The sequence below is a fragment of the Cotesia typhae genome, unplaced genomic scaffold, assembly GCF_013202065.1.
Source record: "Cotesia typhae breed Kobodo isofemale line unplaced genomic scaffold, CoteBio_Ctyphae contig_20, whole genome shotgun sequence".
NCBI lineage: Eukaryota > Metazoa > Arthropoda > Insecta > Hymenoptera > Braconidae > Cotesia > Cotesia typhae.
Genome location: NW_027423725.1, coordinates 42,807 through 61,016, shown reverse-complemented (window position 1 = coordinate 61,016; position 18,210 = coordinate 42,807). Strand labels below are relative to the sequence as shown.

Here is an 18,210-nt window from a genome sequence, read left to right as displayed (position 1 = left end):
TTTTTTTTTTTAAATTTCTACATGTCAATTTTTTTTTATATTAAAATTAAAAGCCACTCCACTATTTTTTAATTTTTTTTTACAAACAAATTAGTTCCAAAAAAAAATTTTTTTTTTTTCTAAAAATTGCATTTTTAATTTTTTAAAATTTTTACAAGTCAATTTTTTATTCTTATTTTTTTTGGCATAATTTATTTGATTTAAAAATTATTTAAATTATTAAATATTTTCATTTAATAATTTTCTTTAAGCTTAATTTAATTTATTAATAATTAATAATTTTTTTTTAAACTAAATTTTTGTTTAAAAAATTTGTAAATTAAAAAAAAAATATTTTAGACAAAATTTGTTTGTATATAAAAAAAAAGTTATGAAATAAAAATAAATAAAAAAAAGTTGGATGACGAACAATTGATTGGCAATCGATCGTCAATGGCCTGTTGGCCCTATGACCGCTAGTGGGGAATCTATTTGGGGCGTTTGTAGATCTAGCGACACAAAATCAGTACACATCGACACGTAAAAAGACTAAGACTAGAGTCTACTTCGATTTAATAATAAATAATAAGATACAGGAAGATATTTGTTTGTTTCACCTCTAAAATCTCTCACCAAACAAAAATAATAATTATTTTTAAAAAATAAAATAAAACACAGTTAAAATAGAGTTCGGAAAAGCTCTGAGGCTTCACCGTCATAAAGAGGATAATTACCTAATTATGGCTAGTGACGATCCTATTGCTAACGCACCACTTGCTTCAGTTGAATTTGAAGTATTCGGAAAAGTTCAGGGTAAGTTTGCTCTTAATTTAATCCCAGTATTCATCTTGTCATCCTTAATCATCATCATCGTTGCTTATTTTCATTTTTAATTTCCTAAAATTAAAAAATTAATTACTTTCGTTTTATTTTATTTATTTCAGGTTGTTACTTTACTAAATACACACGTGATTTATGCAGATCGCTTGGAATAACCGGTTGGGTTAAAAATAGTAAAACCGGTAGTATTTTGGGAAAAATGCAAGGACCCAAGCCATATGTTGATCAAATGTAAGTTTATTTTTTTTCCTGAAAAAAAAAAAAAAAAAAAAATAAATAAATAAATAAAAAATAAAAAAAATTTTAATGCAAAATTTCTTACCTCATAATTAAGAAATGACCTTGTATCTTGAGAACTATTGACATTTTTAAAAATATGAATTCATTCCGATGTTACACTCATCAAGACCTTTCATTTGAGTACCCACATCAATTTTTCATATATTTTATATATATGTATATATGAAAAATATATAAAAAATCCAAGTGGGTACTCAAATGAAAGCTCTTGACGAGTGTAACATCGAAATGAGCTCATATCTGTATAAATGTCAATAATTAAGAAAGTACAGTACAGTTTAACAAAAATTATTATTTAACAAAACAAAATTTTATTATTAATTAAACGCAAAAAAAAAGACAATAAATAAATAAATATTTTAGTTAAATCTTCAAGGTTGTAAATTGTTTATAAATAAACACCCTGGCAATTACTCAATAGGAAGTTGCAATAAATTAATTATATTGTAATGATCTTGAAATAATTATTTAAAGAACAATTAATATCCCAGCCAAGTTGTGTAATTTGTTAGAAATTATTTTATTATTTGCCCGGTGATTGTTTTTACGTTTTTTTTTTTTTTTTTTTTTTTTTTTTTAACTAGAGACTAGAATATAAATAAATTGTTCTGATTTGTTTCTAATTATATTTTTATCGCACTTTAAAAGTATTTTAAATTCAATGAAATAAAAATATAATTTCCAGGGCGCATTGGTTGACAACTGTAGGAAGTCCAGGATGTCAAATTCATCATACAGAATTTACTAACTGGGAAACAATCCGAAGGCCATCATATCGAGATTTCGGGATACGTTTTTAATTAATAATATTTATTAATATTTTATTACTTATAACTTGATGAATTATTTTTTTAATTTACTATTTATTTATTTATTTATTATTTTAGATATTAAATATATTTATAGATAAACATTTCAATTAATAATAACAATTTCTTCTTTGTATCAGCGAAACGATTACGAAACGATTATAATTAAAAAAATTTTTTTTTTCAATTGTAAATTTGATTGTTTAAAATAAATCATTTTTATCAGAAATTGGATTAATTAAATTAAAGCGACTTACCGAATAAAAAAAAAAAAATTAAACTATCACAGTCAATACTTTACTTTACAAAGTTGTTATCCGCGATAAATAAAAGTCGCGTCGAGCATTAATTGCGCGTAATGATAATCATTATGCGTATCTGGTAAGTATTGTGACACTTTTTTTATTAACTCAATGTTGTTTTCGTTGGAGCAGCTTGTTATTACGATGCCTGGTAAATTCTGTAATAAAAAATGGAGTAAATATTTGTGTAGTGTTTATTATTTTGAGTTTAAAAATAAATTACCAAATTTTCCAAGTACTGAGTTAATGCGGGACTTATTCTTGATACTTCTTCTAATAAATCTGGTGATTTAGATAAAAATGACATCATACGCAAACCAGCTATCGGTAATAAATTTACTGCTAGTGTTTCTGTGTCATTTACTGCAGTTAGAACCTGTAAAAAAAATATTTCATTAAATTTATAGCTTTATAACCTGAAGAAAAAAATTTTTTTACGGTAATTAAAGATATTCATGAAAAATTTAATTCAAAAGTTCTATGAACAGTATTAGGTTCCAAGAACTGTACCAGGTTCCAACAACAATATTAAGATCTAATAAAAGGGAACAGGTTCTTGGAACTTCCATAGGTTCTTGGAACAGTACTAGGTTCCAAGAACAATAGTAGATTCTAAGAACAATATTAGGTTACAAGAACTGTACCAGGTTCTAAGAACAATATTAAAATCTAATAAAAGGAACAGGTTCTTGGAACTTAAATAGGTTCTTGGAACAGTACTAGGTTCCAAGAACATTATCAGATTCTAAGAATAGTACCAGGTTCTAAGAACAATATTAAGATCTAATAAAAGTAACAGGTTCTTAGAGCATCAATAGGTTCCTGGAACGGTATTAGGTTCTTGGAACAAAAATAAGTTCTACAACTTAGACAATAAATATTTAAAATACCTCATCGGCTAATTGATCAAATCCATTGACATAAAGTTGGCAAGTTTGATGTATTCTCAGTTTATCACAATCAATTTTCCACATAGAAGCTAAAACAGTACACTTGCTCATCCACAACACGGCTTGTCTTGAGTCAACACCATCTTCTGTTGTCTCCTGGTGAATAGATTCCATCGACGCGGTAATAACACGGCAAAGGAAGTCTAACCTGTTACCGTCTCGTTTGTCATCGTGGTACCAGGTGAAGATAAACTTGTCTGTGATGTCTTGGAAGAAATATCTGCTAGTCTGATAAAAGTAAACAATTAATTTAAATAAATAAAAAATTTTAAATAAACACTTACCACTGATTCGAACAAACTAGTCATTGGTTTCAAAAATTTAATCCCGAAAAAAGCAATCATATGTAGTACATATCCCAGCTGCAAGTGGAGCAAAATTAAATCGTAGCTTCCAGGAATTTGATTGATAGCTAGAGCAGCGAATGCTTGAGGTCCGGCGTGTTCTTCCCATAATTCTTCAGCCTTAACCACTGCATTTTTGTCTTCTTCCAAGACTTCGGCGTCCAAGAAAACATCCAAGAAGCTGACACAGTGCTCCAAGAAAATTGTCGTCTGTAAATCAGACAATCCAACATCTTGGGTACATAATCTCTCCTTGGGAAGTTTTCCAAGTTTATTAATCAATTTTCCAGCCGCTTCCATTCTTTTTTTTATGTGAATATTCCACAAGAGACAACATACGCCTTGGCGCATTGATTTCATGGGAATTTGTCTCAAAACAGTCAAAGCCGCTTCTAGAACTTCAAGCCTAGCGACATCTTTGCTCCAAAACATTACATACTGCCAGGTTAAGTTTGCCAAGAGGACGCTACTGGTCAAGCTGTAAGGAAAATGGCGCTTTAGCACCGCCATCTTATCGAGAATTTCTCCCAGAGAGTCAGCATCTTCTTTTGTTGCTGCTTCTGAAACTAAAGTAAAAAAAAATTATATTGCAACTATACTGAATATAAAATTAAATTATTTTCCTGGTCAATATTTGTTTTTTTTTTTTTTTTTTTTTTTTATATAGTTCCCGTGACTATTCTATTCAATATTTCAATATTAAAAATTTATTTACTTTTTCAATTTATTTAAAATTAAATAAATAAAAATTTATTTAATTTATTCAATATTTCGATATTAAAAATTTATTTAATTTTCTCACCTTGTAAATTCGAATCTTGCGAATCTTGCGAATCTTTTTTACTCTCCTCAGTTTTCTGCGGCTCTGAAGAGACTCTTGGATTAAATTCTACATCAGTAGTATCAATAAGCTTCAAAGGATCGACTCCCGAAGCGGACAACCACTTGGCAACTATCTCCGAAATGGCACCCTGTCCTCTTGATATAATATTCCCCAGAGAAATTTCCTGTTTCTCAAACGGCAATGCCAAAAACTGTGTAGACGCATCAACCTTCGGCTTTTTAAGAGTCAAATTCAGAATAACAATATCTTCAAGATTTCCAATTAAAAGCGTAAATTGACACACATCTTTGCTAACATTTTCCCAGCCCTCATCATTTCCATTATCTTCCTTAACCTGTCTATCTCTAGTCGCCGACAAAGTAATAGCGACACTCCGACAAGCCAAAGCAGCAGTCAGGGCTTGAAGAAGCTTTGTAGAGTTCATCAGAATTTCCCGAGTGTCTTTCCACCAGATAGACTCTTCGTTGTAATTCACACAAATGTCCTCAGCTTCTCGCTCACAAATTCCATGAACAAGCCTCGTGAATCGCTTCAACTGACCTTCAAGATCCACAGGGCGCTTTGACAGCCAATAAACCAGAGCTAGTTCCATCAGAACTTTCCCCTGGAGCCCGCTGGACTCCGCTGCAGACTTCCAGGCGTCTATTGAGCCTCCTTCCAAGCAATTTTGATAAATCAATTGCGAAATTAATTCCTTCTTGTCTTCTGATACGTTTTTTTTTAACGTAACCTGACCGTACCCGAATTCAAACGCCGAAATAAAATCCACGAATCCACCCTCGAATCTCACTCGAGTTCTTTCCAGCTCTTCCAAACTCTCAGCAAGTTTTAAAATTCTTGTTATTTCTCTCTCGGATGTCAGAAGAACACCCGGCAAATCTTGCTCAGCATCTGAAATTTTATCAACTGAAGAATTTAAAAATTTGTAAAAAATAACCACGTGTTTTATTTGAGCGCAAAGCTGCACCAAGGATTTAGTAGTGCTTTCCATTTCCTGATCAACAAGCACCTCATTAAAAATCTCCGTAACTTCCAGCAGAACATCAGGAATGATATGTCTGCTGGATAACAAATTCTCCAAGACTTGTTGCCTTATTTCATTAGTCTTCAAATCTTTGCAGATTTTTCCAACTTCTAATATCAATTTATCATCATCAAACTCTTCTTCGCGTATAAAAGTCTTGAGTTTTTTAAAAAGATGAATATCACGAGCTCGCTTGCCGTTTTTGCTGCTCAAAGCGAAGTGAAACGGCACCAGAATTTCTTTAAAGCCTCCCAGAGGGTCTAAAAACACACACGAATAAACCGGGCGGTTTGGAAATGAAGGAGCGATTTCATTCAGTCCTAGAAGTCCGTAATTAACATAAAGAAGCCTTCCATTTTTACTTGCGGTGAAAGTTGTAATTTTGGAACCAGTTTGGACCCCCCAGATGTCAATAATCCCTTTTTTGGGGGCATAGATCACTAAAAAAAGAGATGAGCGTTTTTTGGCGGATACTTTGGACCTTTTGTCCTCGGTGACTTCAATCCAGCCACACTGGGCGTCTCTATAGCCTTTCCACATCCTCAGAGCGAGTCCTCGGCGGTTGTTTATCAGCGTAACGCGGCCCATAGCGTCGGAGATGACGCCGAGGGTCTTGTTGGGACTTACCACCAAGGAATCGCCTTCGCGCATGACATCACTGAGCCCGAAGCGGCAGGTCATCGGTTCCGCGGGTTCCTGGACTGTTCCTGGAACCTTAGGCTTGTCAATGGAGGACTTGGAGGCGCGGAACCACGGAACTGCGGTTCCTATCTTGCCAATTGCGTTCGCTAGGGAACTTGCCATTGCGATAGCAACATCTGACAGCACTGGAGCAGCGCCACCTTCTAGGGCGAAGTGGAACCCGACGTAAGGTCGCTTTCCGGTGGCCATTACTAAATTGTGTTGCGGAGCGCTGGAACGGTAAGAGGCGTTGAAGCCTCCGCAGATTGACGCTGTCATCAGGTGGTCGAATGTGTTGACGGAGGTTGTTCCGATCACCTCGCAGTCGTTTGCGACGTCTTGGTCTCTCAAGCCAAGTTTTTTAAAGGTTAGGCCGCTAGATGGCGCATTGTCGCTGCTGTAGTTCGCTTGCACACGCGCCAAATGGTTTCTACATCCTCGCAATGTTGAGAAGAAAGGAAAGCCGGGAAGTATACAAACCACTGACTCGTAGATAACGTGGATCTCTTCTGAGAGGCCAGTGTCTCCAGTGTGACGGGGAGAAGTTAAAGATTGGCATTTTAAATTTAAAATTGGCTCGTTGTGGAGTTGTTCTTCGAGGAGAAGACTCCCGGTTTCGGTGTAACAGCGAAGGTAGCCGGAACTGAAACCTACTAGGATGCAGGTCCAGTCTGGGCCGCTGTTTGACTTGCCGAGGGATATTAGAGGCAAGCAGAGGATTGAGGTGATGTATTCGGGAGACTCAGGGACTAAATTTCCTGACCAAGATATATGGAATTTGTTTTTTATCTCTCCAGGCTCCTGTAGGTCCCATTTTGCTGGAAAAAATTTTTTTTATTAATTAAATTAACAGTAAAAAAATATTTAAAAAAATTGCATATTTAATTAGCAGACATTTGATATTTTTTTTAATCAAAAAATTATTGCAAAAAAAAAATTCAAAGAAAAAATTTGAAAAAATACAAATGCAATATTTTAAAAATGAAATCAAGTTAGCCGACATTTTAAAAATTTTTTTGTGAAAATATTACTAAAAAAAAATAATTAAAATTTTATTTCTGAAAAACTTGAAAAACTTAAAATGCAATTTTTACAAATACTCTTTTATTCCAATTTAATCAATAAAAAAAATTAGAAACGTCGGCTAACTTTAGTATTATTTTTTTTTTATTTTAATTTAATTAAAAAATAAACTAGGTCTCTAAAATTATTTTTTAAAAATTGCATTTTTAATTTTTTAGAGCTTCTAAAGATTGAATTTTTTAAATAAATTTTTTTTACACTAATTTAGTTGTTAAAAATTTTTTTAATTCTAAAAATGATCAAATTTCTTATTATTAATAAATTTTAGTTTAAATAAATTTACTTACAGGTTAAAATAATTATATTTTTGTGTAATCCAAGACCCAACACATCTCCAGATGATGATAATGATATAAATGAATCTTGCAGTGGTAATTCATTTTTAGGAACATGATCAACTGAAATTTTTAACAAAAAAAAATTAACAATTAATTGTTGAAAATTTTTCTTGGGCTAAATTATTTTTTTTTGTGACATTTAATTAATTAATTAAAAAAAGTAACTTACGTCTTAATGTAGAATTTTCAAACAACAATTGCCTGACCTCCTTGACATTATTTATCAAAGCAATACCTTTTATTTGACACGACATTTAACAAACTTTTTATTAAACCAGTAAAAAAATATTTTCATTAAACCTTTACTTAAATTACTATTACTAATTACTCATCGAACTTCTGACTAATTACATATGGTACAATTGTTAACATTCTCTGTAATAATAATAATAAGTTTTAAGGTTACTTTACAAATACATTCACAATATCACAACAGTAAATAGAGTAAATAAAAAAAATATTACGTATGACAGATAGAATTAGCTGACATGTCGATAAAATAAAAATTTTTAACTCGATTCAAGTCACAAAAGATCGTCATTTTGCCAACAACTGAAAAAGTAAAAATAACACGCAATGAAAATTAAGTTAGTTGAAATTTAAAAAAACTTTAATAATTTATTTTATTGAAAAATTATTTAAAAAAAAATTAAAAGAAAAAATTAGACATGCAATTTTTCAAAAATATTTTTTTGTTATAATTTAATAAAAGAAAAAAATTAAAAATAATATTGTGCGCGCGCAATTTATTTTTAAGCTTCGCGCATGCGCGAGCCGATTTCGAAAATTAACGGCCTAAAATGCGCGAGATGAAAAATGCAAATTCATTATGGCCGCCATTAGCTACCGTGCAATAACTAATTATGTTTACTGTCGCAAATTTATTTATTTTTACAAAAATAACTTTCGTATATTTTATAGTTAGATAATTATCAAGATATAAGACGTTTGGAATTTAAATAAAGCTATTAAAATCATTCTGAAGTTCACTGACAGCTGTCAAATTTAAGACACTAAAAATATATGTCTTCTGTCAATTTTAATGGAAATTAATTTAACAGATATTTACTAATTTTAATAATTTTTTTTAACAAATAAATTATAACAAAAAAAAAAATAGAAGAGTAAATTGACATGAAGAAATTTTAAAAAATTAAAAATGCAATTTTTACACAATAATTTTCTAAATATTCTAAATATTCTTTTATTTGCATTTGTGGTAAGCATTTAGTTGATTATTGATTTGTTATTCACTATTTATAATTATTATTATTAATTTACAGGTTCAAGATCTACCCAGCAGTAAGGTAAATTTTTTATAAATTTTTTAGCAATTAAATAATGACAAGAAAAATTTTTCTAAAAAATTATAAATGCATTTTTTTAAAAATAATTTCCCAGGCCGTTTATTTTTAAAGAAAAGTTAAAAATTATAATATGGGGTAATTTCAATGTCATTGTTAAATAAAAAAAGATTAATAAATTTATAATAAACGATAAATTTATTAATTATTATCAGAGATTAAAAATGATTTTTAATTTGTTAATTTAATGTCTTTTATAAAAAGTGATCAACGATAGATATTTTTACTGCCCATAAAAATAAGTAATAATGACTTTTTGTACTTAATTAAAGATTAATGACAGTAATGAAGAATTAAAAGTAAATTATAATGGAGAAAGATTTAGCTGTGTAGGCAAAAGTGTCCGAAAGACCGAGATACGCGTGTTTTTAACCCGGCTAATGGAAGAATTAATGAATTAAAAAAAGTATTTTTATGGTATGTCACTCACGTCAGGCCTCCTAAGTATGTATATTACGTATATACAGATATAGATATATTTATATACGGTGAAGACTAAAGTGACAAACTTTTAATTCAGTTTCGATGTTAGTTTGAACATCGGTGAGTGCTTCTTATCGCAATGGGTCATTATCAACACATATAACTATTTATTTTATATTATAATCTATTATTTATTTCATTATTTATCAATACGATTTAATTATAATCTTTATTCCGAAAAGTAACTATTTTAATTTAGGTTTCTTTATTTTTGCCAATAAAATTGATAAAATTCAATTTTTATTAATTTACATTTGGTTAAATTATAATTAATTTTTTTATTAATTATTAAGCTACGTAGATTGAATTTACAAATTTTTAGGAAGTTTAAAATAATTTAAAATTCTATAAATTATTTGTAAAAAAAATAAGGTACGAAATAGGATTGGAATGTTAAATATTTATGGAAGTTTTGTTTTTCACAATCAAACTCATTTTAATAATTTAAAAAGTGATATATCAATGTATTTGTTTGTAAAATGTAAGAAATGTGAATTCAAGTGTTAGGTAAGTCATCTTGAGTGTCTCTCAATCAAAATCAAGTGAGAGAAGAGTGAAGAGTTCAAACGTTCAAGTGTAACGGCAAACTTTTGAGTATGTAACAAACTTGTATTTTTATTTCTTGCTGCATATTTCACACGTCTATCATCGCTACCATGCATTTACTATTACGCTTTTTTTTTTTTTTATTTATTCAACACTAATAATTATCATAACAATCTAATATTTTATGTTTTATTTATTTACACTTAATTTTATTTCGTCGGGTCTTAGGAGTTGCGCAAACTTTTTTCCTCACGTGAGATTTAATTATTTTGGCTCCTTAATTTTTAAGAAATTAAAAAAAATTTAATTACATTTTTTTTTTTTTTTACAGATTTTCTTATTTTCAAAGATAAAATATTTCAACAGTAATTGTACAATTTTAAAAAATTGTACATCAGTTTCAAAATTTTATTAATTAAATTTGAATTCAAATTTTGAAGAAAGGAAGAGAGAAAAAACAAAATTGGTAAGAATTTTTTTTTTTGTAGAGAATTTAATAATAATAATTTTGACGATTCAATTTTCAATTTAAAATAATAAATCAAAATTTTTTCTTTAAAAAAAAAAAAAAAATACAGATTTATTTGTATAAAATGAAATGACAAATGCTAAAGTGACATTAAAATGGTTGTTCATGTCGCACGTGGTGGAATGCAGTTTGTAAAGAATGATCCGACGCCAATACAACATTTACCCTTGGTAATAACACTGGCAAGTATAAATATATAAATGTATAAATTTACACTACATTCATTGGAATATTTTGATCATAAATCTCAGTGCACATTTACAATGCATTACCGAGCTAAGAAAATCCGAATCCACGTATTACACCTTTCTATCGCACTAAATTACTTAGTTAAACACGTACATATATATAACATCGGTGAATACGTGTGTAAATGTGTGAAAGAAAATAATGTATATCTTTGCGACGACTTTATAACATAACAGAAGTAAAACGGTGTTAAAAAGATTTTTTAACTTAGAACAAGCATTACTAATTTCAGATTTATGCTTTGACACTGATTATATTAGATACTGTCACAGTTGTCATGTCCGTATATTATATTTACATTTATTATTTATTTATATCATTCTATCACTAAATTATAATTGAAAATTCATTTTATAAAAATAATAAAACTATAAAAATAATAATAATAAGTCGAAACAAAAATCTTGATGAAAAAATAAATAATCTTATCACGGTTAATGGATTAAGAGGTAACCCGGTAATAAATCATACGATTAGTCATGCCAAATTTATTGTCGCAGATTTATGAGCCAAAATAGAAGCCAAAGTCTTGGTATCAATTTTATTTAAACCGTATTTTTTTTATTTTTTATTTATTTATATTAATATTAAAATTTCTTTGAATAATTTGCGGTGATGTCTTATGGCTTATTCAATCTCCGGTTGTATTCATTCTTATTCTGCAACATGACAACATTCTATCTTGAGAATTTTTTACGTACAAGACAGTCAAGAGTTCCATGTACCATGAGACGTGAATCACAACCACCGGACACATATTCCCTCTTTTTTAATCTTTCACTTTCTGTCTCTTCTCACTTTTATTATATATTTTTATTTATTTATTTACAATTATAATATACAACCGCGGTTTTTATCTGTCAGCTGGATTGAGACCTCAAACTTTACATTATTACAGCGTTTTTTTTTTTTTTTTTAGAACCATTGTCACTTTTTTTACCATGTAACATAATCTCATTTTTTACTCCAACGATTACTAAGAAGTTCTGCGACAAAAAAAAATTTAAGTCCTGGCGCCAGCGTTTGGATTTCATACTTAGGTACGATAAATATTTATTATTACGTCTAGATAAAATATAATATTAAATATTAATCGATAAAAGTATTTTAAATATTTTAATTGATTAAAAATTTAATTATTTTATTTTATAAGAAATAAAATTTTTATTTTATATAAAATATTTTTTAAAAAATTATTTTAAATATTTTAATTAATTATTAGATTTAAAAAAATTAATTTCATAAGAAATAAAATTTTTCTTTTATAAAATAATAAAAAAAAAAAAAAAAAATTATTCCATCTATAGAAATTAAATCTTCCTAATAAGTATAATATAAACGCAGATAAAAGAACCGAAAAGAATAAAGTAATTTAAATATTGATTTTATTTATTTAATTAAATCGAATTTGTTTATTTTTTTTAGCTTGTATTCCGTATTGGAAATCAATTCATATCAAATGATAATTTATACAACGAGTAGGTTACTTGAACGCGAAACAAGATGCAGCGAAAATAAATAAAAAGGTATGAATAAATAAAATGTGAAGCAAAAGAAGAGGCGAGCTGAGAAAATGAATAAAAAAATTATAAAAGATTGTCGACCGCCCACCTAATAACACCTCCCGAACGACGTTTAATGGAATACAAGAGCAAATTCGATGCACATCCACCTCGCTATGCAAAGTAACTTAAAAGAAAAAAAAAATTTTTTTTTTTTTTCAACAAGTAAACGAGGGTATCATATCCCTGAGAAATTCACACCTCATTTATGCGCTTTGAGATTATATCACCGATTTATATCGTTATTTACAATAACAACAAACGTGAGTAAATTTTTGAAAATTTATCCATTCACGTTTTGATACTTATTTTTATTTTTTACAGTAAAATCTGCATTGACAGAATATTTATTAACTGTTAAAAAATATTTATTAAATTAAATAATTGTTCTCAAATAAATTAAATTTTTGATAGTTAATAAATCCTTCTATCAGTGTGACAATTCCGTCGACGAGAAGCTTATTCATCGGACATAAATAATATCTATCACTCCTTATTTGCTCAAAATTTCTAAATCATTAAATTAAGTATAATTAAATGCATGCTGACAAAATATATTCGGTAAAAAAAAAAATATGGACGAGATCAAATGCCTATTAGTAGTCAGTTGATGCCAACCTGTTTAATTTCGGCAACATTTACGTGCTCAGTTTATCATCTATCTCTTTAATATGTAATCCATATATATTTATATTTATACGGTATAAGCTCGGCATGATTTTACTTAGAGATCAAAGAATTTGAATATTTATTTTTAATACCAAAAATAACTATTTTTTTTTTTATATAAAATACTTGAACATAAATTTATTGATTTTTTTTTTTATTTCAGAAGGAAAATTCAAATGCTGATGTAAGGGAATTTTTATTAAAATTAAAAATTTCGGGAGTAAATTTTTATTGGTATTTATTTCAAAATTTATATAGATTTAATTAAAGCATTTATTGCTGATAAAAATAGTTTAATTGCAAGATTATGAAAGTAGTGGCCCTTAAAAAAATATTTCCAACAAAGTTACTCAGATGAAAATGATGTAAGAGAATATTTAGCGTGATGTCTCAATAACTTTAATTGAAGCGTGTTATCGTAATAAAATAAATTAAAAATAAAATAAAATTAAGAACAAGACGTCATGGTCAGGACCACCGATGAATTTAATTTGCATACACGGATCGAGTTACTTGCAAATTCATTTACTAATTTATTTACTTTTTTATTTTATAATCTTATTGAAAAAAAAAAAAAAAAAAAAAAAAAAAAAAGAATCTTTAGATATTAATATTATTATTTAAATAATAAATATATAGTTGAAAAGTTAACTCCTTGAGACAGTTAAGTGTATCGATGATAATTAATAAATTATTCACTGGCGCCGGACGTCGCGTGTTCAAATTCATTCCACCAAACCCTTTTATGTCTGAGTATTTTGTCTGGACTTAATAACCATTTTAATAATTATTAATAATTAAATCTAATAAATTTATTATTTTATATTAATAAAATTAAATTGAAAATTGATTTATTTATTTTAAATAAAACAATTTTTTTTTATAAATTTTAAAGATCTGAAATTTTCCTGTGTAATAGTTTAAAAAAAAAAAAATAGTAATAATCTATAAATATTTTTTATTGTAACTAATTAAATAATTTATTCACAGGTATAGAAAAAATATATCCAAGTAAAATTAACACTCTGCGTATAATATGGATCACGCGAGGTTCCGGCTTTAACAAAATACCGGATTTATTATCGCTCTCACCTCATGTGTAACTCTTCGACGAGAGCTTTAATGCTCGTTTTTTCCCATACAAATGAAGAAGAAAAACGACTAAATAGTACTGAAGAATCTCGACAGTTCGCGTGGCGGTTTACTATACTGCAAAATTTATTCTATCATTTAAGGATCCAAGAAAGTCCAAAAATTTGGTAATATTTATTTTTATTTTAATTTTAATTAAAAAAAAAAATTATTAACATTGAAGAGATTGTTCATTTTTTAAATGATTCTATTTAATTTTGAAAAAAATTACAATAAATTAATCTTTTCTTTAATTTTAATATTTTTTTTTATTAAAAAAAAAAATTCATTTTGTTAAAAAAAAATTTATTTTCTAAAAAATTCACAAAATTTGAACCTTTAATTATGAATTTTAATTTTGAAATTACAGCGAAAATATTAATTTTTTTTTAAATCGTAAGAAAAATTTTTTTTTACAAAATTAAATTTTGAACAACTTTTAAAAAAATTTAATCATATATTTTTTTTTTTTAATTCTACATTGATAGAAGGATTTATTAATTATTAATAATTTGATGTACTTGTACTTCATAAATTACTTATTAATTGTTAATAAATATTTGTTAACTTTTAACAAATATTTATTAACATTGAATAAATAATTTATTAACTGTCAATAAATATTTATAAAATCCCATGATGTTAAAAAATCATTTATTAACAGTTAATAAAGCTTATTAAATATAAACAAATCCTTCTATCAGTGCAAGCAAATATTGAAAAGTTAATATAAGCGGAACCCTGAACAGCGGAATACACATTTGAGTGGTCCAGAGTGGGGATTATTGAGAGTTAGTACCTTGTGAAGAAGATTCAAACACGGTAAAGTCTTTTACTCTTTTACGGAATAGTCTACAAGGTGGATTTTAACCAGTTTCTCTCCTTTCTTTCTTTCTTCCTTAATTTTATTAGTTATTAATTTAAACTTTACCATTTTTATTTAAATCCCTATTTTTATTGCTTAGCATCTTGCTTTTTATTTTTATTTTATCCTATTTTTGTAATCTTGATTTATATCCAGTTTAACATTTTTTCTCATCAATTCTAATCAAACAACTATTTAAGTAATTAATAATCATAATCACATTTTTTTTTGTGTCATTTAAATATTTAATTTCAAATTTAATCTCATTTTAGAAGGTGTTTATTTCAGTTTTGACAACTGTTTTATTTTATATCTTCTCCAGGAATGTTTTCAAAAAATTTTAAATCATTTCTCCATTTTTTCGGTAAGTTTATTAATTTTTTTATTAACATTTATTTTTTTTTTAAATTAATTTTCTGTTTATTTGATCCAGGCTTGAGAATAATCCCAAGAGTAAAATTGAAAGAAAAAAAAAAAAGAAGAAATTTTTTTTTTTAAAAAGAAGAAAAATTTTTTTCTCAAAAAGAAGAAATATGTTAATGAAGATAAAGTGATATAAAGTTAAGTGAAGATGAAAAATCGGAGACTAAAGTAGTTTTACTTCGCGCGCAACCAAGCGCAACTCAACTCGGTGAGTTTAAAGACAGCTCACAACCGCCTCATGATGTCTTGCGTGGCCATGCGTAGTTCACTACGTCTCTTACCACCATCGTGGTATCACCAACTCTACCCGTGTCTATCAGAATAATTATTATCACCATTACCATAACCATCATTACCAATTATCGTTTCCATCATCGTTCTCGCTTCAATCCTAGTTTATTTTTTTATTTTTTTTTTTACAATTCAACTATTTAATCTCAGACATTCCAACCCCCAGTGAACTCCCCGTAATTTTTTTTAACTTTCATTTTTAATTACAAAAAAAAAAAAAAAAAAAAAAAGTTAAGTGAAAGTGATTACGTGTAGTGATTTAAAAAAATATTTCAGTGGATAAAAAATTTTAAAAACTTTTTTTTTTAAGACTTGTTTAAAAAGTGAACAAAATAAGGAAGAAAAAAAGTGAAAAAAAAAGTTTTAACGCCGGCGGGTTATAATAGTATAAGGGCGAGAAGATATGAGAAAATATAAGGATGAATAAAATATAGCATAGAAGATACTGGCAGTAGTTATGCGCTCAAATTATGCGTCTTGGTTGTTAGCGATGCAGAATTATCATATAACAACACTCAATCAGAACCGCAAATATTTGTACCAACATGAGCACGCAAATAAATACAAATAGCGCTGTAATTGTTGATAAAGATCGGCCGCATATTAATTGGTGAGTCAAAATTTTATATTTATATTTAAATATTAAATTGTTTAGGATCTAGTTGACGCTCTGATAATTTTACGCCTCCCATAAACCCTGATATCGGTTGTAAGTTAGTTATTGGTTGCGGGCAGATATGAAGGCTGGTCTATGATTGTCGAAGCAACACTGTGGGAAAATGTATAACTTTGTGCTCAGTGAATGTTCGTTGCAGTTATTGGCTGATTTTGCTAACTTTTTTTATATTACTGACCAATCGTGGCATAGTTGTTTATTATAAACAACACTAGGTTCATTCCAACGCTGATAAATTCCCATGGATTATTTAAAAAAATTTTTTTTTTATTTATTTTACACGTTGCCGAATTTTTACAAGTCTTTACTTAAAAAAAATGTTTTATTAAATTTATTTTGAGAAAAATAAATATTTTTGTGACAAGAAATTAATTTTATTTCTTAACTAAAATAAAAAATTTTCTAAATTTGGGAAAAAAAAATTTTTATCCTGAAAAAAAATTTTTTTTCTTTCCTTAAAAAATAAAATTATTTATAAATTAATTTTTTATCACAAAAATACCAATTTCATTAAAAAAAATTTTTTTTTAATTTTTACAAGTATTTGCTTTTAAAAAAATGTTTTTTATTTAATTAATTTTGAGAAAAAAAATTTCTTTTAAAAAAAATAAATATTTTTGTCACAAGAAATTAATTTAAAGATTATAAACAATTTTTTTAGTTGAAATAAAAAATTTTGCAGCAAATTTTTTTTTTTAATAATAATTTCTAAACTTGGAAAAAAAATTTTTTATTGTGAAAATTTTTAATTTCTTCAGCTAAAAAATAAAATTGTTCAAAATTTATAATAAATTAATTTTTAGTCACAAAAATGGCCATTTTGCTTAAAAAAAAATTTTTTACAAGTCTAAAAAAAAAAATATTTTATTTAATTAATTTAAAATAAATTAATAGCTGTGTTATAGATGAAAAAGTATATCAAAATTGATAGACTTGACATCTGGCCACTAGTACATTAAAGATAATTAAATTTAGGCTCTAAAAGTCAATAAATAAAAGTTATTTTGATCGTTAAAATTGTAACAAGTTGAGCAGGTCAATTCAACCGGAAATTTATTGAAATATTAAAAACAAATGTATTTAAAGATCGTTAAAATACTTAAGCAAAAATATTTTATTACAAAATATAGTTGGAGTTAAAAATAGAGCTCTGGAATATTGTTATCTAAAATTCTTCATTTTTGGGGTCATTTAAATGAAAAATTTTTTAGTAATTATTATGATAAATCATACGTAAGTTACACAATGGCACATGTTCAAACAAAGATAAGCAACCAGGTGCACCTAAATGAATGGAAAGGAAGAACAGAAAAATAACAAAATTATTAGATCGATAACCGGAAAATTATGATCATAATATATTATTAAAGTAATCAAGGTAAAGACCGACGTAATATTTTGTTGGTATTAATTAAAATAAAAGATTTAACAGAGTTGAGAAAAAATAAAAAAAAAAATATAAAATGTGATCTGAAGCTGAAGAATGAAAGGAAAAAGTTGAGAGAAAATTATTAGATCGATAACTTAAAAATGATCTGTACCATGATATTAAAGTAATCAATGTAAAGACTTGTACGTAATGTCGGCAAACGTTGTAGTTGTTTTTTTTTTTTTTTTTTTTTTTTTTCGATCATAAGTACACGGTATTTATTATTGTAAATAATAAATCGATTTGCCGTTCGTTCAGAGGCAATCTTTATCTCGGTACATATTATTACAATACAATTGTAATTTAATTTATTATACAGATAGATATAGATATACAAATAAATGTAAATATATATAATATATTATAAAGTAAGAGGGATGAGATCGTAAATCGCGGTCTCACCGTTTTCAATGGGTCACGCCCCATTAACACGAGGTTACCACACTGTAACGATTAAATAATGTTACTTTTTATTATTATTTTTTGACTTTTAACTTCA

General features: G+C 27.3%; 3 protein-coding genes across 4 annotated transcripts in view; 2 read left to right on the top strand and 1 right to left on the bottom strand.

Annotated features, from left to right (window-relative positions):
* Window positions 1-209: 209 nt before the first annotated feature.
* On the top strand, window positions 210-2,211 carry LOC141538381 (acylphosphatase-2). The gene is made up of 3 exons (XM_074259810.1): window positions 210-792; window positions 924-1,050; window positions 1,805-2,211. Exons 1-3 carry the CDS (start codon window positions 720-722, stop codon window positions 1,917-1,919), a joined length of 315 nt encoding a protein of 104 aa, XP_074115911.1. The 5' UTR covers window positions 210-719; the 3' UTR covers window positions 1,920-2,211.
* Rab3-gap (Rab3 GTPase activating protein) lies at window positions 1,963-7,864 on the bottom strand. Its single transcript, XM_074259778.1, has 7 exons — window positions 7,664-7,864; window positions 7,444-7,554; window positions 4,327-6,891; window positions 3,465-4,090; window positions 3,121-3,408; window positions 2,454-2,606; window positions 1,963-2,388 (listed from the first exon to the last, which is right to left on the bottom strand). Exons 1-7 carry the CDS (start codon window positions 7,746-7,748, stop codon window positions 2,242-2,244), a joined length of 3,975 nt encoding a protein of 1,324 aa, XP_074115879.1. The 5' UTR covers window positions 7,749-7,864; the 3' UTR covers window positions 1,963-2,241.
* Window positions 7,865-13,059: 5,195 nt separating this feature from the next.
* The window catches only part of LOC141538378 (uncharacterized), a 30,169-nt gene continuing 25,018 nt past the window's right edge, over window positions 13,060-18,210 (top strand). The window contains exons 1-5 of one of the 2 annotated variants that reach the window (XM_074259804.1): window positions 13,060-13,130; window positions 13,887-14,155; window positions 14,732-14,849; window positions 15,165-15,256; window positions 15,326-16,216. The gene's annotated coding sequence lies outside the window, so the exon portion shown is untranslated. The remainder of the gene's footprint in view (window positions 13,131-13,886; window positions 14,156-14,731; window positions 14,850-15,164; window positions 15,257-15,325; window positions 16,217-18,210) is intronic. The other variant, XM_074259805.1, reaches the window with a different exon arrangement.

Bases quoted from the DNA above. Each gene is read 5' to 3' on its own strand.
- LOC141538381 (XM_074259810.1), top strand. From the start codon at position 720: ATGGCTAGTGACGATCCTATTGCTAACGCACCACTTGCTTCAGTTGAA. The intron at 793-923 runs GTAAGTTTGCTC...TATTTATTTCAG, and splicing joins AGTATTCGGAAAAGTTCAGG to GTTGTTACTTTACTAAATAC. The intron at 1,051-1,804 runs GTAAGTTTATTT...TATAATTTCCAG, and splicing joins AAGCCATATGTTGATCAAAT to GGCGCATTGGTTGACAACTG.
- Rab3-gap (XM_074259778.1), bottom strand. From the start codon at position 7,748: ATGTCGTGTCAAATAAAAGGTATTGCTTTGATAAATAATGTCAAGGAG. The intron at 7,555-7,663 runs GTAAGTTACTTT...TAAAAATTTCAG, and splicing joins TGAAAATTCTACATTAAGAC to TTGATCATGTTCCTAAAAAT. The intron at 4,091-4,326 runs GTGAGAAAATTA...TTTTTACTTTAG, and splicing joins GCAAGATTCGAATTTACAAG to TTTCAGAAGCAGCAACAAAA.